Here is a 26,093-nt window from a genome sequence, read left to right as displayed (position 1 = left end):
TTATTAAACTAAGTTGTATTCACAATAAATTAGCTCTAATTTTTGGCAATCTTGATGACAAAGGTGTTATTTGTACAGTATATACTTGATACAGTTATGACATACATTTAATATGCGGTTATGAGTTGTCAAATATTAATGGGCTGGTTAGCTCAGTTGGTAGCTAGAACACGAGCTTGAAAGCCATTCTAGCGAAAAATTTCATTGCTGTTTTCAAATATTGAGGCATTTCAGCTCTATCACTAACCAGAGTCGGGAACTAATGTGTCAGAACATCAAGGGAAAGTTATTCTTAAAAGTTCTTGCAATGTTTAGCATGCTAAACATTTGGGGCTGATAGTACAGATGATCTTTGACAACACAGTCAATACTACAATATAACATCTTACCTGATTAGCTGTATATTGAAGTGTAGTTAATATAAAGGCCAAGATACAGCAATAACACAAAATGACAAAGAAAACAGACCACTTTTAGTTTGTAAAACAGCAAAAAGCATTTATTATGTACAGATATTAATGTAAAGATCACATTTCTAACCTTACGAGTAAAAACATACCACCACCTATTTACAAACCTAATGCTATTCGAATCCATCAGGGGCTCTATTACAGTGTTTCTTCTGTGTTATGAATATATAGGTATAGATAGGCCAACAGACAAACCTCTTCTTGAAGCGTGACCCAAACCAGGGATTGTACCAGACATTGGTGGTTTATGGGTAAAGAAGGGGAGTAGAAGGGAATGTAGTTTGTAATGGAGAGTACCAAATTATTTTGTCAAGTTCTGCTTACTCTATTAGATAAAACGGTGCTTTTGTGGCTGGTTGTAAAGGAGACTAATAGTCAACTAACATTACAATAACCTGTATTAGGATGCCATCTGCCAAGCCTGAATCATGGTGTATCACTCCAGGGAATAATTTAGCAGATTTACAGCATAACAAATGTCATACCAAATATTGCTATACAAACTATTCAAAGAATTTTAGCAGTGGTTTCTTTCTTGTACACAGAACCTCAGTAGTATCAGACGATAAAAGAAATTCATAAAATAGTTACTATGTATACAGAATGAAAGCACTAAATCATCATCAATCCTGACTTCACTGTATTAATTCATTAACTTCGAATTTACCAAAGTGCAGATTGAGTCATGGAATGGCTAGCTGAGGACTGCATGTATTAGTTTACAACATACACAATTCATTTGTCACCGTTTAACACTGATAACACCACACTATTATTTATTGTGTTATTGGTGGTATCTCCAAATCTCACTTGCAAAAAACTTTAACTGAGAAAATATAAACATAAAGTAAATCAGAGTTTACATGTGGATGTAACTTGTTACATTCTTAAAACAATGACTATCATTTTTAACTTTAGAATATTCAGTGAAATCAAGTTCAGTCGATTGATTGAATTGCATTATCAAAATGAAAATAGACATTAGAATGATTTTTGCAATCAAGTTTACATTTTTACGTTACGTGGAGGCTAGATACAGACTACATACAGTGAGCCATGATGGCACTTCCCCCATCATTTTATGCCTTGAATCTATCTGTTATATCTAAGGATCATCAGTACTGACCTCTAACGTACCGGGCCGGAGATAAAAAATGGTCAGCTATGAGCAAAAGTTACCGCATCTCTTATTACCTCTTTCAGATCATTTCTCTAGCGTTGATATATTAACATTTTCACCCTTCACAATGTTAGAGATACTCTGGACAGCAAAACAATTTTTTTGTTTAATGTCATTTTTCCAAAACTGTAAACTTAGAAGCAGCAATACTGAAGACCCTTAGTACACAGGTCTCTGTACTAAAAAATCATAAAGACTTGCTTAATCTTCCACCCAGCAACCATTCCAGTAATTTATTCTATGCAGAATTGATCTTCCACCCAGCAACCATTCAAGTAATTTAATCTATGATGCAGAACTAAAGAATATTTTACTTTACTTTCTTGCCACTACTGTTTCTAATTCCTGTATTTTGTATTATTTCTTTGCCAAGCTTTAAATGTGAGAAAAAAACGTAAATGAGAAAGAAAAGAAAAAAAAAGTGCCAATAAAGGTTTGCCGTTACGAGAAACATTTGTGAATACTGCCTTACAGAGTAGGGAATTCATAAATGGTCTGTTTCTTGAATGAAAAGCGAACTTAATAAACTGATTAAATTTTGCATACTTGAGAAACTTATTTGAACAACAAAGTACAACCGTTCTTTCTATACAGGGTAAGTAGCTTTGTCACAGAAGTTCAGTTGATAAATATCCAGGATTAAGAGAAAAGTAGCACTGGATCCACAACGTACATTTTTAATTGCAAGACTGTTGGGGCTACGTTTGGAGAAGTTAATCACCATAAACACAACAGTGAAAACTCTATAATACTCTTCCAAACTTGCGCAAACTCCTGCATTCTTTTGAAAAGGTATTTCAAACGTCTGTCGAACACTTTCTGCTCCGAATGGCAGGTGTTTTCAATGAGACGGAATTAAAGCGACCTTTGTTTTACAAGAATGACGAATGAACACTGACGATGTCATACGTCCCATATTTGCTGAAATATTTAAGTTTTAAGCCTTAAGACAAGTTTTAAGAAAATTTTTTCCACCATTTTCCAAGAGAGTTCTACTATAGTTTATGCCTTGAAGATTACCAGTTCAGTACAGCAGTTCAACCTGATTTGCATTAAAGCTGCATATTGCAACTTGGTTTTCTAACTTTGTGTCACTCTGACAAAGTGATATAGTATTTACATATCATTGGATATACTATTATTCTAACAAATGGAACCATTTAGATGCTGCTAATTAAATTAACCGTTTAATCCGATACAGAAAATTTCGTGGTCCACAACCTTACTGTACTTCAACGTTTTAACTTTTATCGTTGGCAAATGTTTATGCTTAATATCACATCTGCTGTGGATTTTCTTTTAACTAAACGAGCAGATTTTAACTTCAAGTACCTTAACTTTCTTTGAACTAACAAATGCAGTGTCAGCAGACTGTGTCAACTTCAACACCAACTGCAGTGTTCAAGGAGACACAAACCCAACCATCGCTATAGTATCGACAACTTCCCCACACAGCTAGGAAAAATCTGATTCCATTTGGGAGATATCTCAGTTTTTAAGAGCCTTCACAGATGAGCCTGAAGACTTGACCAAGTCTAAATATGACATCACTAACGCACATGTGCCCCAGCTTCTTATGTCTTTTTATGTCTTACTACACATTTTCTTGACATGATCTGAGGATGGCTATGGTTTTCAATGTCAATGCTGTTAACATTCTACCTTGAAAACATGAAGAAAACAAAATCAAGAGAGAAAATGCAAAAACTTTGACTGACAGCTACTAGGTACAACTTTTTAACTAGAATATCTTCAAAACAGCCCAAGATTTTTTTCTTAGCTGGTTGGAGTAGTTGCATTGTTATCACAAAATCCCTATCATATATAAGCTAAAGATGCTGTTTGGGTTTATGTCTCAATACAATAAAAAACACTTAAGACCAGAACAAATATTGACCAGTCGTTGATCTCTCCCCAGAAACACCTGCAACTCCATTTCAAGTATTTCAGCTTAAGCAAGAAGTGTCTGAGACCGATTCACAAATACGAACATTTTTCCTCCCGTAGCGGTAGTTTACGATGGCTAGATCCCTGTGTGGTGTTTACATGCCCGTCACTCTGGAATGGGAGCGCTGTGGGCTGGTCACTACACTGCTGCTCAGACAGTACTGACGATTTTCACTGTCTAAATGTCTCTGTGAACCAAAGTTAGAAATATTATGGAACAGATATGAAATTGTTCTACTCCATTCTGATTTGGAATAATTTGCAAAAATGGATCAAGGAGCACATTGCAAACAAAACCTAGGGATACTTTTGACCTAAATTCTTAAAAGCAGAGTTCTTGAGTCAAACATGATCAAATTTGTTTGTTGCTTATTTGCAAAAATTCCCACAACGATGTAATCCAGTAGCTTGAGTAATACAGTTTCAAAGTTCAAATTATGTTTTGAATATGTTTGTTAAAATTGTAAGTGTTAAACAGGAAAGGAATCAGTTATCTTAACACAAGCATCAACCTCAAAAAAAACCTGCAGGATTCAAGCTGTACCAAAGAGCTTTGCAGCTAATCCTGCAATTTAAATAAATTCCAGCATACAAAAGTGACAAGGTTTTCAAGATCAGACCAAAGCATGGCAATTTACTTCTGTCCTATGATTCAAATGCTTTACTTCTGTAGGACACGGTCACACCCATGACAGCCTGGACGACCCTACGGTGCTCAACATTAGCAACGTTTTGACAACTTACCGAGAAATCGGTGTAGGATGGGCAGCTTGATCCCACAGAGCTGATAGATGTATTTCTTCCAGGTTTCCAACTGTTACTGCTCATAGTGGTGCTGAAGGAAAGCTCAGAGTTCTTTTCCCCAAGAACTTTCCGGCGGGAATTCCTAGATGGCGTTTGTCTAAGCTTCTTAGGTGTCTGATACAATAGAGGAAAGATTGCATTAAAAAAATTATGATTTTTGCTATGAAAGGACATATGGTGGCCTCACTTATATAACTTATACCATTTTACTATGCAAGATAATGCTGTGTCACACAAATTGCTCCCTTTAATATAATAGCCCAAAATATTGGTAAAATGTAATTTTTGAGGGCGCTGTTCACAAGCATCGTTGGGCATACGACCCTGAAAATGCAGTTTATTGGTAGCCCTGATACTTGTGTACCACCCTCTTAATTGTTAAGCACCTGTATGCTAATTCTAAGAAGTTATTGTCATTTGAATTACTCAAATCGGGGCCTGTGGAAGCATTTTCATACATATGAAGTGCATGATTTTCGCAATTTTCGAGTCAAAAATTTGAGTAGATAACATACATAAGTACACAAACTTTTGATTTGAGTTTTTAAAAATAGGGTCAATACACTCCTGAAAAATGGTGATTTTTTTAAGAAAAGTGAAATTTACCCACATGCCCAAATTGGACCCCAATTAGGGCCAGAAGTAAGACATCTTAAGTTTGAGGGTGCTGTCCGTAAAAAACATGGAGGTAAAACAGAACGTACGACCCCCTTGACATTTTTTTGCACTTCTCCTGTACAAGTACTGTACTACCACTTGAAAAGCATCCTATGCAAATTAAATCTCAAACATGCCTTTGCTTGTGAATATAGAGCACACTCAAAGTAGGGCCAGAAAAGGCCCCTATCTCATTTTCTGTCATTTCAATTACTTGTTACCGAAAATTGAGACCAGAAATTTTTCTCAAAGTTAGCTGAAATTAAAAGACTGGTCAATGTCTTCCACAATATCAGACATAAAATACTTTACATTTATGCAAAAGATGCCTCCAAACTTGACACAAATTTAGGGCTCTTAAAAAGCAATCTGGATTTGGTTGCAAGGCGGGGCCATATCCTAGCAACCAAAACGTTTTAAAATGCTTTTTTGCCCATTTTCATCCTTTGAGACATGTGGCAAGACACCATATCAATTTCAGGCGATTCTGAGAGGGTCGACGTGGAGGCCTCTGTTGATTTGGCATGGATTAACCCATAAAGCATATACTGCCCAGTGGTTACACACAATACCAAGGTCAGATCCAAACTTCCAAATGTTACACCCATTTTCACATGATGACCGTCTGTACTGTTTGATGTCCTCCACAAGTATCATACCACACACACACAAAATAATAAATAAATAAAATAATTATTAAAACAAATATATATGTCTATATTTTAATAGAAAATTGATTTTACTTGAACCTTTACCCATAATATAATATTTTTAATTGCAGAATGTACTTATGTCAAGCCAAGCTGCAGCACAAGGCCTAACAGACAGAATGAAAAAACCACGTAGATGTTTTTCAAAGACTACAGCAGTATGATAAACTAGTATGAATTCACAATGTTAATACACCACTTTTCACCTGATGAATGAATGTTGATGTTCTACACAAGTATCATATCATGCCACACAATATATCTACTTTAATGGCAAAAATGATATCACATGAACCTTCAACGATATATTCATTTTTAATTGCAGAGTCTGCCCATGAATTGGTTCAGAATTTCTCATATCAAGCGAGACACGAGGCCTAGCAGACAGAATGAAGAACAGGCAGATGTAACTCCAAGACTAGTATAGTGAACTAGTATGAATTTACACTCACTGCTTTCAACGTCTTCCTTTGCCTGGTGATTTTCAGTTTGTCCGCAGGCGACGGGAATGGTATGTGAACTGAAAGTTGCAGGTTAGTGCAATCGCTTGCATTTGTGCTGGATGGAATGATGGGTGAGTTTGGTAAATTCTGGGAAAAATAAAGTTAGCCAAATTTATACCTTTGTGAGGATAATTTGCATATGCCACCAAATGAAAAAGAGAAAAATGCAGAAAAACATGCATATTGGATTATACTAGGTATGGGATGAACTATGATCACATATATAATATACTTGATTAGTGTTACAGATAGACAATTCATCTTCACTTAGTACCATTTTTATTATTGTTCAATGGCCCCATGCTCTTCAATCTTCTCTCCTCTGATATAATTTTGGGGGAAAAATACCAACGTGTTTGGAATATTTGATGCCTTCTATTTTCGTTTAGCCCACAAAAATAGCTGTAAAACCATAGAGTAACCGTTCATTTGATCTGTTTTCTTTCGTCAAGCCTTTCATAATTGAGTTGATAAACAAAAAATGAAAATCATACTATTTTTGGCATTAGGAAAACGTTTGTAATCGTAGACAACTAGAATTATCTTACTTACTTGCACTGGTAGCAGAAGCTCTTAGGAAGTAAGAGTTCTGCATTATGAATAATGCAGCCTCTGTTTACAGTGTCTAAGAATGACAGTGTGCAAATCTAATCCTGTTACCCCTGTACTGACTCATGTAGTTAAAGAGCCTAACAGTTGAATAGTAAAAAGCCAGGAAAGAAGATTTAGTCAAATTTTTCTTTGCTACATGAAACATAATATTCTCTCTAAATGCCACAAATACCTTCCCTGTACTTAAAAGGTCATTTGCCTGAATTCATTCATCAAAATGTTTAAACAACCCACTATTTAGAATCCAAATTTTTCGAGGAGGGGTTTTCGTAAACTTTCGTACTACACCCAAATTTTTGCCGCGCCAATACTCCTTTGTCATATAAACCCATCATCTCGAAGAGATCTACGGTTTTGTCGTTTGACTCACTGGTTTGTGATCTGTTTTCGCTTTGTCACGATCCTTGGAGTGAGTGATAACCCGACTACTGCATGATACTTTAAGGTGCCTCATTGAAGGGTTACGTGCGATAGCTGGGGACTTAGGAGGACGCTAAAGGACGAAAGGAAATATGAAAGAACAAAAAAAAGAATGAAAATAGAAAGAGGGTGGTGAAGATGATAAGGTTATTTTTTAGTAGTGAGATAAATGAAACATTAAATATCTGAGAAAAAGGATATCACAGAAGATGAGATGGAGTAAAATAGCATGAAATGGAAAGCAGAGACTAGATGCGTTATATGAGGTTGATAAACAATCAAGGAACTTCAAGCCTTCTTTGAAGAACACTCAAAGCAGAGACTATGCGTTATATGAGGTTGAAAAAACAATCAAGGAACTTCAAGCCTACTTTGAAGAACCCTCAAAGCAGAGACTATGCATTATATGAGGTTGAAAGCTGTTCAAGGAACCTCAAGCCTACTTTGAAGAACACTCAAAGCAGAGACTATGCATTATATGAGGTTGAAAGCTGTTCAAGGAACTTCAAGCTTACTTTGAAGTTTGAAGAACACTCAAAGCAGAGACTATGCATTATATGAGGTTGAAAGCTGTTCAAGGAACTTCAAACCTACTTTAAAGAACACTCAAAGCAGAGACTATGCATTATATGAGGTTGAAAGCCGTTCAAGGAACTTCAAACTTACTTTGAAGAACACTCAAAGCAGAGACTATGGGTCATATGAGGTTGAAAGCTGTTCAAGGAACTTCAAACTTACTTTGAAGAGCACTCAAAGCAGAGACTATGCATTATAGAGGTTGAAAGCTGTTCAAGGAACTTCAAGCCTACTTTGAAGAACACTCAAAGCAGAGACTATGCATTATATGAGGTTGAAAGCTGTTCAAGGAACTTCAAGCTTACTTTGAAGGACACTCAAAGCAGTGACTATGCATTATATGAGGTTGAAAGCTGTTCAAGGAACTTCAAGCTTACTTTGAAGTTTGAAGAACACTCAAAGCAGAGACTATGCATTATATGAGGTTGAAAGCTGTTCAAGGAACTTCAAACCTACTTTGAAGAACACTCAAAGCAGAGACTATGGGTCATATGAGGTTGAAAGCTGTTCAAGGAACTTCAAACTTACTTTGAAGAACACTCAAAGCAGAGACTATGCATTATATGAGGTTGAAAGCTGTTCAAGGAACTTCAAACCTACTTTGAAGAACACTCAAAGCAGAGACTATGCATTATATGAGGTTGAAAGCTGTTCAAGGAACTTCAAGCCTACTTTGAAGAACACTCAATGCAGGGACTATGCATTATAGGAGGTTGAAAGCTGTTCAAGGGACTTCAAGCCTACTTTGAAGAACACTCAAGGCAGACACTATGCATTATACGAGGTTGACAGCGATTCAAGGAACTTCAAGCCTAATTTGAAGAACACTCAAAGCAGACACTATGCGTTATATGAGGTTGAAAGCCTCATTGTCCTGTTTATAATGGCTGTTAGATAACCAGATAATGTTGTAATCCAAGAGGATATTTCCTCAGATATATAGTAGTTAGATCTGCTCTTTTCATATTCATTACTCATTGTCCTGTGTACAATACAGTAATAATACAGGGAAACCTGTCACATTTAATCACTGGCTTACGCCAAGAAAGAAGAACTGAATTGTGAATGTGGTATGCACACTTTTGATGCTTAGGCCACCAAATGGAGCATTTAAGCTATCTTAAAGGGTGTGAAGACTCGCGCAAAAAGAAACATCTAATGTCGGTAATCTGACCTAGTTTCGAATGAGGTGTAACAGAAGTGTTAGACACCACCATAGATCCCAGAAAATACACACACAGCTTGCTACCGTCGGTAATTAGACACTAGTGTACAGTCAGTACATACAGCTGCGGTCAATACCCACAGCACAGTGTACAAATAATACAGCGATGGACATCTCAGGTCTAGATAAAGATAACAAGGTATCAGGTTTCATTACTGTCTGCATTTTGTAGCGACATGAACAAAACGTCACTTGCAAGCAACAGAAAGTTAACTTTTTCAGATGGCCGCAAGTGGTTTGGGTGAGTCTTCAATGCCTTTGAGGTACTCAGTCACATGACAGAGCATGTCTGACTGATTTTAAAATGAAAACAGTAAGGTTTTAAACTGGGATTAAGACTGTGTCACCAACCATTGCTGAAGAAAATCCAACCAATAAATTAATTTGAAAATTGGCTAGACTTAAAAGCTCCTAAAGATGCTATTAATTAGCTGGAGGTATCATGTTATAATTCAAATAACAAAGGAAATTATATAAAATAAGAATATGTAAGGTTTTTCATATTTGCATGGGGTTAATAGAAATGTGACAGTGTATGGCCAATGAAATGCTTAGAATTGAGTGGAATGATTCCTTTAAACTTATTTCACAATTCTTGCTTGGTGTCTTAGTTTTGACAAATTCAATTTGCAGTTACTTAATTTAGGAAGTATTTGATATTTCATTGGGAAAACTTGCCAAACGCAAACATAGAATGTTTGCTTGATATCTAAAATCTTTGCACACTTTTAGAGACTAATTTGTGTTTATTGTTCACACTGTGAGTGAGTGGTGTTGTATATATACTAAAAGAATTTTTTTAAATTTTTATTTTTAAGATCAACAACACATGGCTTCTCATTTCATATTCATGTTTTTCATGTTCTGAATAGGTCAAACTACATTCTATACAACCATATTAACATAGGCCATGGAAAGTTAACAACCTAGAATAACTAAAATTTGTGTGTCAAAGATTACTCCCAAATTACTTAAAAGAGTTGTACACATTCTTGACGGTATTTTCTTCACTGACGGTGACTGACCCAAACATCACAGTAAAGGTCTTCGTTTGGTAAATGACACAGACACAATTGGACAACAGCATGACAATTAAGAAGTGTTTTTGGTAGTTTTATATGGATTTATTTAGATTATATTTGGCAAGAGAATGATGTTTGATAACTCTGATGCACAGGGATCGTTGATTGTAAATTTTCAACAAATTTGATGAGGCGATGAGTTTGAAGAATGTAAATGCAGTTTCAAACATGTGGTTTGAAACTGGACATGAACAAGGCTGGAAACTTTAATAGTTTTTTGAAAAAAAAATAAGATGGGGCGAGGAGGGGGAGGGGGAGGGGGGGGAGGGTGTTGGGCGCTGAATGAAACCAGGCTGCAGATTAAATTTAATTTATGTTATAGATGTGAAACCTGATCATAGAGAAAAACTTGCACAGGAAGAGACGAGCGAAAGCAGCGCAGAGATAAAGAGAAACAAGTATGGACGGAGCAAGCAAAGTTCAGTACTGACATGTTTCTGGGGGTTGATTGATCAATATCAATCAATCAATCATCACTAATGGGCATGAAGATCTTACAATGTCTGGCTATGAAAGCTTTCTACCAATATACAGATAGGCGAAGGCACTGCACTCTCAAGCTTTGGACTGGAGACCTACCGTTCTCATGTAGCTGGTCCCCATGTGAGGTGGTCGTCCGGCACTGCGGGGTGAAGGCATGACAGAGGTTGAGCCTAGCCTTGGGGAGCCTACCATTGTTCCGTTAGCCTGTGGAATTAACCCAGTACTTTGATGATAGAGACACACTTTGGAAATGCTGCGAGGGTTAACGCTATTAGTAACTAGAAGGGGGGCTTTAAGTAAAACTGTGTTCTTACAAGAAATGACGTCAAATCTCACAGCAAATAAAGCATACACCTTGAATCCAAACAGGTTTTTCTTTTCGTATGATCATTTATTACAATATGAACGTGCGGGTTCATGTCCGTTGCATGGTTAATTGTTTTAAACTGATGCAAAACATCAATTATTGAATGATAGAAATTTATAAACAGGTTAATATTTAGCTCCATTTCTTTCTCTTGTAATTCTGTTTGATAATGTACATCTGTGTGTGCTATTTTTCTGTGGTCTGTATAGTCCATTCTGTCTGCATGATTAAATTAGCAGTGTAGAAGCAGTTATAGAGACATGGCTTCATGAATATGTAATACTCCCAAACTGCTATTTAATCGCATCCACCAAACAGACTCGCTAAGAGAAGATGCAGAAATGACCTTTTCGATCTGACATGCAGAGTCAAGTGCGGTTATTTTTCGAAAGAAAGTACTTCTTTGATTGGAAAGAGAAAAGTTTGCGAGAACCATTCCAAACAAAAAATGAAAAGAAACAGCAAACATCAAAAGTGCAGAACATGTGAGGGTGCGTAACAGTATTTCACTTGTATGGGGCTTCAATCTTTCCAAAATGTTATTGTGTGCCTCTCACTCTATTACATGTAACAAAACTACATTTTTGATTGGAACTATGAGATAAATAAACTACAAATGTGACTTTAAGTCTAGTACCTCCATGCCTATACCACCAATGCCACATGGATGTATTTCTAGACAACTTAGACTCTTTTTTTTTTTTATAGAAAACAACTACTGTAAAGAAAGATATCCATGATTAATATCATTGTTTGAATGATATGTTTCCTTCTTTCTATTTTTATTATATATATATATATATATATATATATATATATATATATATATATAGATATATATATATATATATCTATATATCTATATATATATATATATATATATATATATATTTATATATATATATATGTATATATAATTTTTGTTGGGGGGATAAGCTTTTTAAAGCTGTTATGAATGATAAATCCATCATACAAGTTGACAGTTTACATCTTCATAACAATTCCATGAATGCTATGAATCATCATCTCCTTTTTTCTATTCTCTACTTATTTGTTATTTATGAATTATGATGCCTTTTTATAAATTCCACATTACTGATTATTACATATAAGTTGAAATCTAACAACCTTATACCACCTCCACTACTGACTCATGCAGACTATGAATTAATTCCATTTTTTCAATCTCTTAGTTTGTTTTTTTGGCTGCTTTTTATGCAGTATAAAGACATTTGTTGGAAGTTGTATAATACTTGGATACATTCGCCTAGCATGCAACTAAAGACGGCTATCTTTTTCAAAGAGAAAAAGTCATTAGCGGTAAGATATGGTGTGGCTTCATTATATCTGGTTAATATGTAGGTCAAATTCTGAATCCAAGTCCAATTATGACATAACTTTATCTGTACAATAAATATCTGTACAATTGTAAAAAAAAAATGTAAAAAAAATTAATACCAAGTCTATAGAATTAAAAATAAATTTTACAAGCTGAAGAGAGAATAAGCTATATTCTGCTTCTAAATAGAAAAAAAAAAACAATTGATTTATTAGGATGAATAATAAAATATTGCTGAATACCTCCTTAAAGAATTCAACTGATGGTTGTTGTAATGATACAAGTATCGAGCACAAAATAAAAACTATATAAAACATAAATATGGAAAAGTGAAAAAATGGCAGTTAAATGATTGAAATTGAAGACAATGGACATCAGTTAGTTTCAAACATTCCAAAAGAACAAAATAACGCAACTTGATGGCAAAATATCCGTGCAAAGTTTGCAAAGCAAAAAGAAAGTTTTATTTTCGTGTGTGTGTGTGTGTTTGTAAAGATTCTGTCCTGTTATCGAGGAATTCTCTGGACAGAGGGGGATCTTACCCCTTTCATCCTCTTGGGTGTTCTGTTTGGGGTACCAGGGAACCGCCTCTTGTTCGGAGTGGTAGGTTTGCTTCCCCATCTCATCTCATGCTCTGTCTCCTTGCTCCTCGCATTTACCTAGGATGAATATAATAGTCGGAAAAATATCATTTTCACTTTCATCATCATTTTTACCTGCACATGAATGAATTGCATCGGATCAACCGAGGAGGAATGATGAGTCAGTGGTCGGCAAAACAAACTCATTTGAAATTTGCATCATAGCACAGAGACTGCCAGCTGAACTCTGCTGAGCACTAACAAAATGTATTATGTCAGCCGAGTCTTACTTAAAGGGGAAATAAATATGAAACCATGATAAATTGTCCTAAGAAGTACCGTATGCCATAACCATTTGAAAATATTATTTTCTACAGAAACTGATATAGGCTCATCAAACTCGGCAACAAATATTATGTGCACCCATTTTGTTCAAGGCAGGGGTTGTTGGAACATGATTGACAATTTTTGTTTTATGGGGGGGGGGGGGAGAGAGAGAATATTCCAGTTATCACTATAATGTTTACCATATAGTGATGTTTCTTTGTACTGTACCTGCTATCCAATGAGTTCAATATTGCTCTACAATCCATCACCAATAGTTCAAATTTTTCTAATTCTCTATACAGACCAATTTTTTTTTATATCAGTAATTCAAGCAGGCCTGGAAATCCAGGCTATTTACTCCCCAATTGCCAGTGGGTTTTGCCATTTGCCAGTAAAAACGAAAAAAAAAAGCATCAAAAATTTTTTTACGGGCAAAGAAACATGTTGATTTTTGTATTAATTCAAGAAAATTGCCAGTGCATAAGTAATCTATTTGCTAAAAGCCAATATATACAGATGCTGTTTTTCTATTAATCCAAGGAAAATGCCAGTGAGAATATGCTTTTAGCACATGTGTACATTATATTCATGCACTAGAATTTATTAACAAGTGGCAACAAGTTTTGAAGATCTTGGCTTGTGAACAGTTGCAGATAATCTCTGCAGACATGAAATTTCACATCGTTGATCATTTCTTGTTTATCTGCCTCCATGCAGAGTCTTGTTTTGCTTTGCTCCTTACATCTGGAATACTCACCCTTTGCTCTTTCACTATTTTCTTATGCTGTTCATGGGCCGCCCATTGAGCCTCCACGTAATCCACGAATCGAACTCCATCGACCAGGAAGGGAGTGCCGTTCTGCCCCTCCCACTGCTCAATTTTATCTCCGAGTACTTTTTCCAACTGGAAAAGTTGCAGAGAAGAAGACAAATTTGATACGAACATCAACAAATATCGAGAAATATGGGAATGTGATGGAAATGTAAACTAATGAAATCATAGTTAATCTACATCTTGGTTATATATCATATCAGATCAGTTTCACCCAAAAGATTTGACTCAAAGATGATCGCTAATATTGCTATCTTTGAATCTCGTCAAAATCCTTTTTCTTATGAGCCTCAACCTACACGGTACATTAGGGCTTAAAAGTGCAGGAATGTTTGGCCTAGTTAATGTTGCCATCATTGCCCAAACTGTGACATTACACTCATGAAGAAAGAGCACTTAACATGAAAAAACGAAAAAAAACAAGAACATCTAGTTTAGTAGTTTACGATACTGATATTTGATATCATCATGATTTGCATTTGACTAGGTATCGGTACTAATCATAGAAGATCCACCGACACAAAGCTGTTTGTGGATGGTCTTAACCATAATTATCCATCAGAACTTGATATAGCAGCAGTGGCTTTAATGGACAGACAAGTAGGGTTGCTTTGTAAAGGAAACTTATTTGCTAGCAATCAATAAAACTAAAAGGCTGGACAGCCATGGAGTGTGAAGAGAACGAGAAATACAAAAATGACTCAACTGAGTTTTCTATGATGACTGATTTATGAGGCATCCTCAAACTAATGTGACAGGCACATTAAGATGTAATTGTGAATACTTCCCTCTATTTCACTGAGTTGAATATGTTGCTGAATATTGGGGAACTTCAACCTTTAACTTTAACAGTTCAACCACGAGTGTTATGGTGACATATATGCATCGTTCTTGCTAAATAGATGTGTACGTCATCATTTATCTAGCCAATCCTGCAGTTCTCAAGGTAGACTTTCGTGTAGATTTCATTTATATTCAGGAAGACTGGATTAACTAAGACTTGGTAACAAACACATCAAGATCCACAATAAAGAACACACAGTACCACAGATGGTGTCTCAGTCTAGTCTTTGAATTTTCCACCTTTTACATTAAGAATAAGAAACAGACAAATTTCTCAGCCTTACATACCATGTTTAGAAGGTTTCATTTTTTTAACTACTGCAGGCCTCAATTAATTTTTAACTTCACTGAGAACAATAGGCTACAATATTTGGGCATAATTATGTAAAATACTTAATTCATCCAAATAAAAATCTTGAGTCACCAGCTGGAAAATCCATGTCTCAGTGAAACATATAAAGTGCAACATTAGGAGTATGAAGAACTTGTAGAGGGTATCCTAATGTTTCAATATCTATGTTGGGTTAATTACGTACCTAAGGCAAGTCTTTGTTTAGTGATGTGTTATTGTAATGTTTCAAGGGGTACGTTGGGTTAATTACATACCTTAGGCAAGTCTTTGTTTAGTTTTGCTCTCATCTTTTCCTCCTGTAGTAATACACATCCTCTATTGTTGAACCTGTTTGGGTCAGTTGCTTTTTTCTGAAGAAAAAAAAAACGATAAAAAAACACATAGTTAAAATCATTCCCAGCAAACTTTATAAAGACTGAGCAAATGAACTGCCAAAGGCCACATGCTGGTAAACTCTGTCAAGTTTATTCCAGAGAGGATTTGTTTAAATACATTATTAAAAATTTCTACATGTTGTGTGGCACCTCGACTGCTCTGTATGCCACACAACTACTGCAAATAGTCATTTTATCTCTTCATTTGGATATGATTAGTTACAGGGGCCGACAGGGGCATGAATTGTCACTGACTCAGTGATCCAGTCAGCAGTTCTGGGGGCTGGAACGAACGACGCCTTTGGTGCCTTGGAAGATACAAGATCATTTGGCAGCCAAGAGAACTTAGAGAAGTTTGTTGCATTCAGTTCCTTGGAATCGGGAGCTCACCGGTTCCAAGGTGGAAAACCAATCTGTTCCAGGAGAGTTATAAAGAAGACCAATGAATTCTCAGGTCTTGTAAACATTATCTTGCAAAAGTTAAACCACAAAATCAAAAATGGTTATGGTGTATCAGTATCACAAATTCACACAGTGTCAATATCTTTTCATGAAACATATCACAACACTTGAATGAAAAGTTTACTGGTTTGTATATTTTTCACATGGATACTTGCTGATCTCTGTGATACCTAAGCACTGCCATCTACCTAGCCTAGCATGAGGTTGGTAACTTTCTAGCAATATAGACCCCACCTAGTCTAGTCACTGAAATTTCTACTGCCTATACTTATCAAGTTTGAAGGTAACTTCATAACAAATAAAATAAAAAACTTTCACCTTCAGATGAGAACTTTACAAGATGTAAAATTAACAAATATTACCTCAAATTCTAGCATCTGTTTCCACATTTCCTCCCTCCTCTTGACAGACTCTAGAAGGGTTTTGTTAGCCTCATGATAATTCTTCACCTTCACAAGCTCTTCGTCGTGTTGCTGAAGCAGTTCCTCTGTATATTCGTCTGACGGACATAATCATAGACAGATGTTCTTGTAGATCATGTAGATCATTAACCCTAACAGCCCCCCTCCCCATCCCCTTCCATACCTTACACTACAAACGCAGCATACAGTAATGTAACAAAAACAACAATGTCAAACCATATAGTGAAAAGACAATTGTTTACAGTTATCTTTCTGGCATTTTTTTAACGCTGGTCACAAACGTTCACCATCATTTCATCTTATTACCAAAAACTTTGTCGGATGCATAAATTTCAAGGGAAAACGAATATCGTTAACCCGCCATCAGTCCCAGAAATGAAAAGTAAATAGCTGCTCGATTGCAGAATGCACAAAAGAACACGTCACCTATCGGCTATCGCTATGTAAAATAATATTAAAACTTTACTACAAAAAGAAGAAAGAAAAAAGAGCAAGAGAAGGGATTCAAATGTAAATTATTTCTCTCACAGAATGACTGATGTTTACCGTTGTAAGCTGCCGCAAAAGCATTTCTTTGTTCTCGACTGTAAAAGCACTTATCCCACCATATGAAGATTTCCTCCCTTGTTGCATCGATGACTTTCTTCAGATTCGCCTTCTTCAGTTCCTGTAACTTTGAAAGTTCTGACTGAAGCTGCAAAATAGCAAAAGAGAATTATATGAAAAAAGACCAAAAAGAGCAAATTTTTAATCTGCAGGCCTAAAACTTCCTAATGACGACCAAATATGCCAGATAGTCAAATAACTGTCACTGTTCATCATATTTTTACAAAAATTTTATCACTGCTTTCAAATCTTTTAATCTAGTCTCTAGGAGCACTGAATCCTGAGAAGTTAACAAATGCAATCTGTTGTTATTAAGCACATCAAATATCCTTTTGAAAACTCTTAGTACCACTTACTATTTAACATGGGGGTTGTACTATTTATTGTCTTCTAAGATTAAGCATATTAGCAATATCACTGCTCCAGGAAAAGTATATAATTGTAAAAAGATAAGTGCACACATTGATTTATATCCAAAGAGTGTCAAGGATAAGAATAGATATCTAAAAATAAAAAATAAAGAAAAATATGTGGAAAAACTTGCATAATAGTTGCATGTTTATTTTTTCAAAAACAAAATGTGTAATCCACAAATTAATTTGAATGTTGGAATGAGACAAGGTGACCACTTACAACTTCCAGATCGCTGGGCTTATGACCCGACATTGTAATCGGCTTGGATGCTTCACCGTCCGTAAACTGCAATCTGTTCCAAATGGATTCAATCTCTTCAGTAATGTCTGCTGCTAATTTTGCGTTGTCTCTGTCCTTGACTTCCAGCTGAGTAACACAAAAACAAGGACATACTGTCAAATAGATAAATAATCATTTTCTTGTTCAGTACTGCTGATGTTGTCTGAGTGCCTTATGTCTTTTCTGACAAAGGAATTTCATGTAAGGTGACTATATAGCACTGCGTGAAAAGAAAAGCTGCAGCAGCTGCAAAATCCTGCTCGGCTAGGATGAATCCATATCAAACAGTATGGTGTAACAAGTATCCATTCAGGCATGTGTTACCTACTGTGTGCAATTGCAGCACACAAACCATTTTGTCCTATGCAGCCAGGCTGCAGGAAGCTGCAGCCCCTTCAGCGTCCTACTTTCAGAGATGAGCCTGAGGTAAATGAAAAATCACGGAACTTTGCAAAAATTGCGGTATAGGCTCCAGTTTGCGTATGCTACAGCGTGTTAGGATAATTGTTTTTGTCCCCGAGGTAGAAAAGAAATCACGGATATTCCGCGAATTCGCTCATGCCTGTACTTTTGACATGGTACCTAAGTTGTGAAAAATAGCAAATGATAACTTTCCAAATTGTCTCTGTTATTTGAAATGAAACTTGACTGAGGTGAGGTTATAGTCTGCACTATTATAGAATTTTTTTAGTATTGAACAATACTAAATATTAAAAATTTATCCCCAAAATGGTTACAGGGAGCTTCAAAGCAGATCAATTGAGATTGATACTAGTGTTTTTCTATATCAAGCTGGCTTTGTTATATTACTATCACATTGCAAGACCATTCAGAAACACACCATATCTTTCCACACAACAGGAAATATTGATAGAGAATCAGAGAGAAATTGTCTGTTGATAAAGAGATCTGCAATGGTTAAGTAATAAGCTGCTGACATAGCATAGCATAAATTAACACATGTAGAGTCTCAAAGGAATGTTACCTCTTCTTGTAACCTCTTGAGGGCGTCCATGTTCTCCATTGAGAGAGAGAATGTTTCCTCTTCTTCACAGATGACGTCTCGTTCAAATGATGTGTTGGGCTCCTGCTCTAGGAGGTCCATTAGGTCCAGTATATTTCTCTTGGCAATTCTGAATGTATCTTCCCGTTGTTGCTGCGAGTTAGGAAAGAATTACATGTTTGAAAGATGTGCAAGGTTAGCTTTGTTCCAAAATCTCAAAATATTTGATATGATATTTTCCAAAAGTTATGCAAGTTTTCAATATTAAAAGAAGCCAATATTACGCCCTCCCCCCCCCCCCCACCAAAACCCAGTAAACTCCAAATTAGATTGAAGAACTTCTTTTGAAAGCTTACAATTACTGTAGCTGATTTGTAGCTTTATTTTAAAAACTGGACAGTACCTTGTCAGCCCTAAGGGTTTCAATGTGTTCTTGTAACAACTTTAACTGTTCATCTGTTGGGACTGTACCAGTGGGTATGTACATCGGCGTTGTGGACAAAATGTCGCAAAGTAATTGTTCCGTCTTCTGGAGGGTCTCTAGCCTGTCCATCCTTTCCTTCTTTTCTCTCTTTAGGGCATCTACTCTTTGTCTCAGTACCTTTTCGACCTGCAGAATGCTCAAGTCTTCCTCTGGCTAAAAATGACAAAATATGTAACGTAAAAAAATAAATCGATGCAATTTATGCAATTATGCTCAATAGCTAGATGATCATAATGGAACACATTTGAAAGTGAAAATAAGAAGTAAATCAGATATCGAGCAACCAAGGGAGAAATGGTTATCATATTTACTAGGGTATTATCTCTTCCCTCTATTAAACTTCACTGATGTTCAATGCTAGCCTTGTTCTAGTAGGTAGTGTAGCCTTCAACTACAGAAACCGGGAAAGGATTAGTGCGAGAAGAGAAACAATTTAAACGATTACTGTGTGATGTCAAATTTGAATGATTAGCTCATTTAGCTGTGTCATTGCAGGTAAAGAAATAGACCAAACCCCAGAGGTCTCAAAGATCTGTTTTATTGGCTCCAATTATAGCACGCTTTAGCAAGGAAAGGTTTGTGATTACATAATCGACCTGCCACTTTCGTAACTCGACCTCAGGCTTTACAATTAGCCTGCATAGCTTCTTAACACCATTAGGCTCTTTGTGCAAACACTGTGTGGAAATATGTTCATGTCTACAGTGTAGTTAATCATACAGCATTCACACAAAGAGTGTCAAAGACCCTCATACAAGAAAAAACATGTGGCTGGCGTTGCAGACTAACTGGTAGAAAGAGGTAATTTTACAACCAAGGCAGGTCGATTACATAATCTCAAGAAACTTTTCATGATGGGGTGCTATCGTTGGGGTCCATACAACTCAGACCTTTAACTGTACTTCCATGAGACCCAGTATATGATATGAAGTAAGCTGCATGGGGTTATCTGCGCTTCGGCAGTTAAAAACCAAACCAACAAAACACAGTGCTAAACAATTGAATGGTGTATCAGTGACATATTATAGGAAAGATGTACTTTTTTGATAGGCACTAATCTATTATTGAAAAGTTTAGACAATTGCCTACCTAATTAAAGAAGTGTCAATGTGCAACAGCAATCACACATTGAACCAGTGATGTGAGAACAGAAGTTCAGAGCACAACACTACAGTACTGTACAGTAGTTTGTTATGCATTGCTGTCATTTCAATCAAAGTCTAAGTTTTTAAATAAGAGACTATTCTCTTAACGAAATACTTGCATATTTTTTCAGGGTTCGGCTTGTTCCAATCATTCTTCAGGTTAAACAATTCCACTTATTCTTTTCAATACATGAGTAATGTTCAAAATCAGGGATGCTCTACTCACAAGTCACATGAACGAATTAAAGGCACAAAACAATAAATAAAAAAATTAATAAAAATGTACTTCACAAAAAAAGACAACAAACAAACACAATTCAAGGTGAGGGGTTGCTTGCAATCAAGATACCTCAAAACGAGCCACTCTCAGTTCTGCGCTGAGTTTGACTACTTCTTGGCCACATATTTCCACACTGGCTAACAACTTCTTCTTCATCTCTTTTTCTTCTCTGACCATCTCATCCAAGAGATTCTGGAGGTGAAGGAGGACTACGTTCTGCCTGTCATCTCGTTGGTTTTCTTCGATACCAATTTCATTCCAAATCAATATCAGATCATTCAGAGCACTATCCAAACATCTTGAAACTTCTAGTTTCATACTTTGTCTGACAGTAGAAGAAAAGGTGCCAGCGGTCAACAGTTGAAATGGATAGTTTAGAAGAAAATTCATGTTGACATGTTGAAGAGGAACTTTGGAGGGTTTACATTCAATTTCTACATACTGTTAACTGTTTACGATGTACACTTATTCATGTTATTAAAATAATGCATTTGGCATCAAAAGTGAATTTGAAACAAGCATATTGGTCAATTCATGTAAATAGTGCATAGTGCAATGACAAAAATAGTTTTATCTTCAGGCTGTTTGGAATCTGGAATGGGTACACATTATGTTTCAAACTCTCACCAATTTTGAAGAACAACAAAACTTTTTAGTTGTGCTTGTGCATGGACCTGCTGTATGACATCACACATGTTTTCCTACAAGTTCACTTTTGAAAAAAAGTACTAATTTCAAATGAATGTACAGTATATCTTGTAGAAGGTAGGAATTGAGTAAAGTGTTCACAAGGACCTTGTTTAGATTAAGCTCCTCTTCTTCATGTCGAATTATATTTAAATGTCTAGCCAAAACAGGTAATAATGTACAGCAGGCCTATCTCAGAACTGAACATATTAATCTTGAATAAGTTATGCAAAGGAAAAGGAAATTTAATAGGAATGTAATATATACAGGCAGCCTGGGGTCAAAATAAATCATGGGCTAACTACATGTTAATTCTAGTTGATGTTTTTTGTAAATTGTAGGGAGAACAACTAACACTGTAACAGGCCTAGGCCACTATAGTAGTACAGTAGTATATGCGTAAAATAATTCATGAATGTGCTGGTCAATTATAAAAATTATGACATTTACTTCATCACCATAGAAATTTGAACTGTTTTTATCGAGGCTGTGTAGATCAAAACTTCAGTAACTGTAATATACTGTAGCATAGCCTAACTTACTACTACGAAAAGTATGAGTACAGTACTAGCCTAGGCTACTTTATTCATCTGTTTATTTTGTTGAAGGATAGGTGAACGTTACTTTACATACTTTAAGTCCTACTCCTAGTTCAACTAGGATTAAAAATCGCTACTGCATAGGTTAGCTGTTAGCTACTGTGACATAAGCATTTGCCTTGCCTTAACTTAGAAGAGGCGTTACGTACACTCATATAAATGAAGTAGCCGCTGCCCAACGCCTAACGTGTAACACAGTACAGTAGCCTAGAACTTAGGTGTTACTGTTAGTCATACATTTTAACGTGCAACTTTTGCAATGTCGGGTAAGCTTACCTTCTTTTTTCTGCCATGATATTCTCTACAAGGAGCAACAGAAGTCAAACCCGTCAGTTTTACTTATTGGTGAAAAATATAAGTCGCTTATGTTGAATACTTAAATATCTTCATTAAATTGACTCGTCATCGACAGGCATCTTTGCACGTAAACAGAATGATAGCGATTTAAAATTTGTTCAAATGACGAGCCTGCTGATTGGTTAATATTCAGATGCCATTGAGGGCGTTGTAGGAACGTTATTTTGTCGTCTGATATGTTAACGGGAACCGTCATTTCTGTGAAGTCTAATGGTCGGACGTATACAGGGGCGCACATACCGGGAAGGGGATCATGCATAGGCGTACGTGGCGGGGGGCAGGGGGAAATGCAAACATATGTTATTTTATATAAAAGTCGTATGTGTTCCTTGCTTTTGTTTATTTTATTCTGAACCGCTGTCTTAATTACCTGTGTGTTTGACTATAGACGTTACACGCCTGGTCTACGTACTTTGATCCTTTAAAGTATAAGGCTTTTCCCTCATTATGTGGCATATACGTGGACATGACCATTATTTTGTTTGATTTAACATAATGTAGCCTACTCTCGTATAATATTGGTAACACTTACATTTTTGGACTTGGGGGAACTTGTTCTGAGTCGTTTCCTAACTAAAGTGTTTTTTAAGGGATTATTTAATGAAAAATTGATCTACATTAAGTGTGAACCTGCAGTATCTAGCTTGGATGATGCAATCACCACCGTAATTGCAAGATATTTTAGAATTTACATTTAGGCTATACTAAATATAAGCAATATAAGTACAATATATTCTGTTGCATATAAGTGATCTCGTGGCGCAACGGTAGCGCGTCTGACTCCAGATCAGAAGGTTGCGTGTTCGAATCACGTCGGGATCAGCGGAATTTTTTTCTCTCCCTTTTACAGACGTCTGTTGTCATCAACTTCTCTGAAACAAATAGTTGAGGGAAGACATTACTCTCACCCAACGTGCAGCTTCATATCATTTGCACACATATATACTATCACCAGTACTAAAAAATGGCTTTGTAAGCAATTGAGGTTATAATTAACTACAAGTAAACCAAGAGTTTGATATCCTACCCCCCCACCCCACTTCTCACCCCATCTGACCAGATCGCTTGTCGCATATATGGTCCATTTTTTGCAGCTTGCGTATACAATGCAGGTATAGCCTATATATAATTTTGTTGTGCTTTGGAAATATTAATAACAATATAAAGTATTAACAAGCATGATTAGTCTTATAGTCCCTAGAAGTATACAGGTTTATCATATTCTTTGTTATATTTTATACTTTTTTGTGAGACAAATTGCAGTCTCACCCGACACAGCGACATTATCCCGCCTACGTGTCGTTGAACAATGTATGTTTTTCTGGAGGTAGCTGAGTACTGTGTTAAAATAATAAATACGGTAACTAAATAGGAGCTTAAAAAATATACTGTCTTATTTTCCCCTTGAAAGTGATGTTACCATTTTTTCTTCTTGTAATTTTTGGGGAAGTGTAAATTTCTAAACCGTGAGATTATAAAATAAAGAATGTTTAGATGCAACTTGCAAGGCCTCAGAAGTGCCGTTTCCGGCAATCTGAGAGGCCTAAAATTTTCTTGTACGCTACGCGTCAACTGATGGTGGCGCTCCGCTTAGATAGTGTCACGGGAACTTTCGGGCACAAAAATTTCTGCCCCCCAAACTGAAATGGTTCCGTACGCCTATGAGGGGATGGGGGTGTCCCCAGTGAAAGTCGGTCCCAAATCGCGGCCAAGTCGGTCCAAAAATTATAGCCGAATTCAACGTCATCTCACATCAATTAACGTAATAATGAAGAAACGCAAAACTGTTCTCTCTGTGTCTCCCTAACCTGAACATTTCCAAGATTAAGGTAATAGGCCTATATATATTAGGCAAACAATCTGATAACAATACTAGCGCCACCGCAATGGCTTTGCCAATGGACCCTTGTGTTTTCATATACAAATCACTATACAATAAATATGTATAAAAGCTGTAAGTCCCGAGGGTTTGCCCTGGACCCTCAATAGGGCTTGAGAAATTTGGGGTTAATCCTATTTCCGACGAAGTAATGACAGCATCGCAAATTTCAGACCTAGACCATGCTCCGTCAGGTGTAGCTGATGTTTTTTGTTAATGAAGTCCTAAGAGTATTGGCATCGCCAAGAGCTGGCCTGATTTTTTTTTTGGGGGGGGTCACGTGGCCCTCCCCCCCAAAGAAAACGTGCCTACAGGGTCCCTTAGATGCGATTTGTAGGGTAAAAAAGAAATACTCAAACAAAAACTTTTTTTTACAAAGGACGAAACGTATTATGTATTATGTTCATCAGTAAAACGTCTTTCCACCGACCATCACAATAACCGGTTGCTTTCTCAGGTCACAGAGGCCCCGCTAGTGCTTAAACTTTACTACAACCCTGCATGAATTTCAATTTCATTTGCAACAATCTTATTTGAACAAAATATCAAAGCAAAAGGGTTAATTTCCAGTTATTGTATAACTTTTTCACCCGCTTCAATTGAAAACATAAATATCGGACAGACTAAGCCCGAAAATTCTTCAACACAAAGTAACTTCAAGTTGCAACATATAGCACCAGATTACATCTAAGGACCCTTAATTAATCCAACAAAATCAGGGGGAAAAAACCCCTCCCCTAATACCCCTCCCCCAGGACGGCATTCACAAATAAACATCGTGCCGCCTTATTCAGTGATATGCCCTCTCTGTGCCCCCCCCCCCCCCCCAACATCGAATCTGGCGACGCCACTGCCTAGGAGGGCATTATATCACAACCGGATATAATATATCTTAAACTTCATCCCGGCGTCACAGAAAGAGAAAGAGTTATTGCCAGGCCAAGACATTTGGTACAACTTAAATTCGGTCAGATCGGAATACATTTCCTGTCTTACATTCATAATCAATATTGTAGCCGGGTAGTTCCCACTATCAAGGACTCCCGATTACTTGAAGTTCCGAGTTCAATTCAAGTACCGGCATTATCCGAGGACTAAGTTTAAGGATCCGAATACAAAGTACCAGTGTCCGAGTATAATGGGGTTAGAATCCGAGTACCGATTCCGAGTACCTTCGGGCATCCGAGTAGTTTACGAGTATACGTATTGGTTTCAAGAACCCTATGTTTATTACTGCTCCCTTATTGCCATTATACAAGCAAATGGTTGAATGATACTATACTTACCCGAATCTTGTCATTGCCCGCCAAATCTAGAATGTTTCCAGTCATCATCAGCAAATTTATCTTATTGGACTGAATGAAAAATTGGCGGTGGTAAGTAGTTTTTGTATAGTACACAGTCTGGGTTTTAGGCTTATGGTAATCATGTAGTTATGTGATGGTAAGTTGGCCTATATATATACTCCAATATAATTGCTACTTACTGGTCCAGAAGGTATAGCGTCATACATAGGCTCATGTATTCTCTACCTTCGTATATATATATATATATATATATATATATTTAATTAAGTAAATTAAATTAACCACCATCATTTAACTTTTAAGGTAAAGATGATAGCCATGATTTGAAGAAAAGCGCTAAACAAACTCTTCAATGCATTTGAGGGATGACAGAATATCGTCATTATTTAACATGCAAGAAGGTCAAAGATTTAAGATCAGAGAACGGTAATAAGTGACCGAGAGGTGTCGTATTAACCTATTGCACCCCCCCCCCCCGGCACCAC

General features: G+C 36.5%; 1 protein-coding gene and 1 non-coding gene across 7 annotated transcripts; one reads left to right on the top strand and one right to left on the bottom strand.

The window, feature by feature from the left end:
- Positions 1-448: 448 nt before the first annotated feature.
- On the bottom strand, positions 449-22,519 carry LOC139967915 (protein regulator of cytokinesis 1-like). Of its 6 annotated transcripts, XM_071972126.1 has the most exons (15): positions 22,342-22,519; positions 20,849-21,104; positions 19,274-19,507; positions 18,853-19,023; positions 17,808-17,954; positions 17,115-17,262; positions 16,509-16,645; positions 15,565-15,660; positions 14,041-14,187; positions 12,918-13,034; positions 10,766-10,873; positions 7,254-7,376; positions 6,221-6,358; positions 4,342-4,515; positions 449-3,785 (listed from the first exon to the last, which is right to left on the bottom strand). In XM_071972126.1, the coding sequence occupies exons 1-15, from the start codon at positions 22,356-22,358 to the stop codon at positions 3,693-3,695; spliced, it is 2,106 nt and encodes a 701-aa protein (XP_071828227.1). In that variant the 5' UTR covers positions 22,359-22,519; the 3' UTR covers positions 449-3,692. The 6 variants fall into 6 exon arrangements, with proteins under 6 accessions (XP_071828227.1, XP_071828229.1, XP_071828228.1 ...); XM_071972128.1 differs by lacking the exon at positions 7,254-7,376; XM_071972127.1 differs by lacking the exon at positions 10,766-10,873.
- A 653-nt stretch (positions 22,520-23,172) lies between these two features.
- Positions 23,173-23,244, top strand: Trnaw-cca (transfer RNA tryptophan (anticodon CCA)). Its single transcript has one exon. It is a non-coding gene; the product is annotated as a tRNA-Trp (tRNA).
- Positions 23,245-26,093: the final 2,849 nt, after the last annotated feature.

Source organism: Apostichopus japonicus, chromosome 5 (assembly GCF_037975245.1).
Source record: "Apostichopus japonicus isolate 1M-3 chromosome 5, ASM3797524v1, whole genome shotgun sequence".
Taxonomy (NCBI): domain Eukaryota; kingdom Metazoa; phylum Echinodermata; class Holothuroidea; order Aspidochirotida; family Stichopodidae; genus Apostichopus; species Apostichopus japonicus.
The sequence above is the reverse complement of the archived record's forward strand: the minus strand, read 5'-3'. Positions and strand labels throughout refer to the sequence as shown.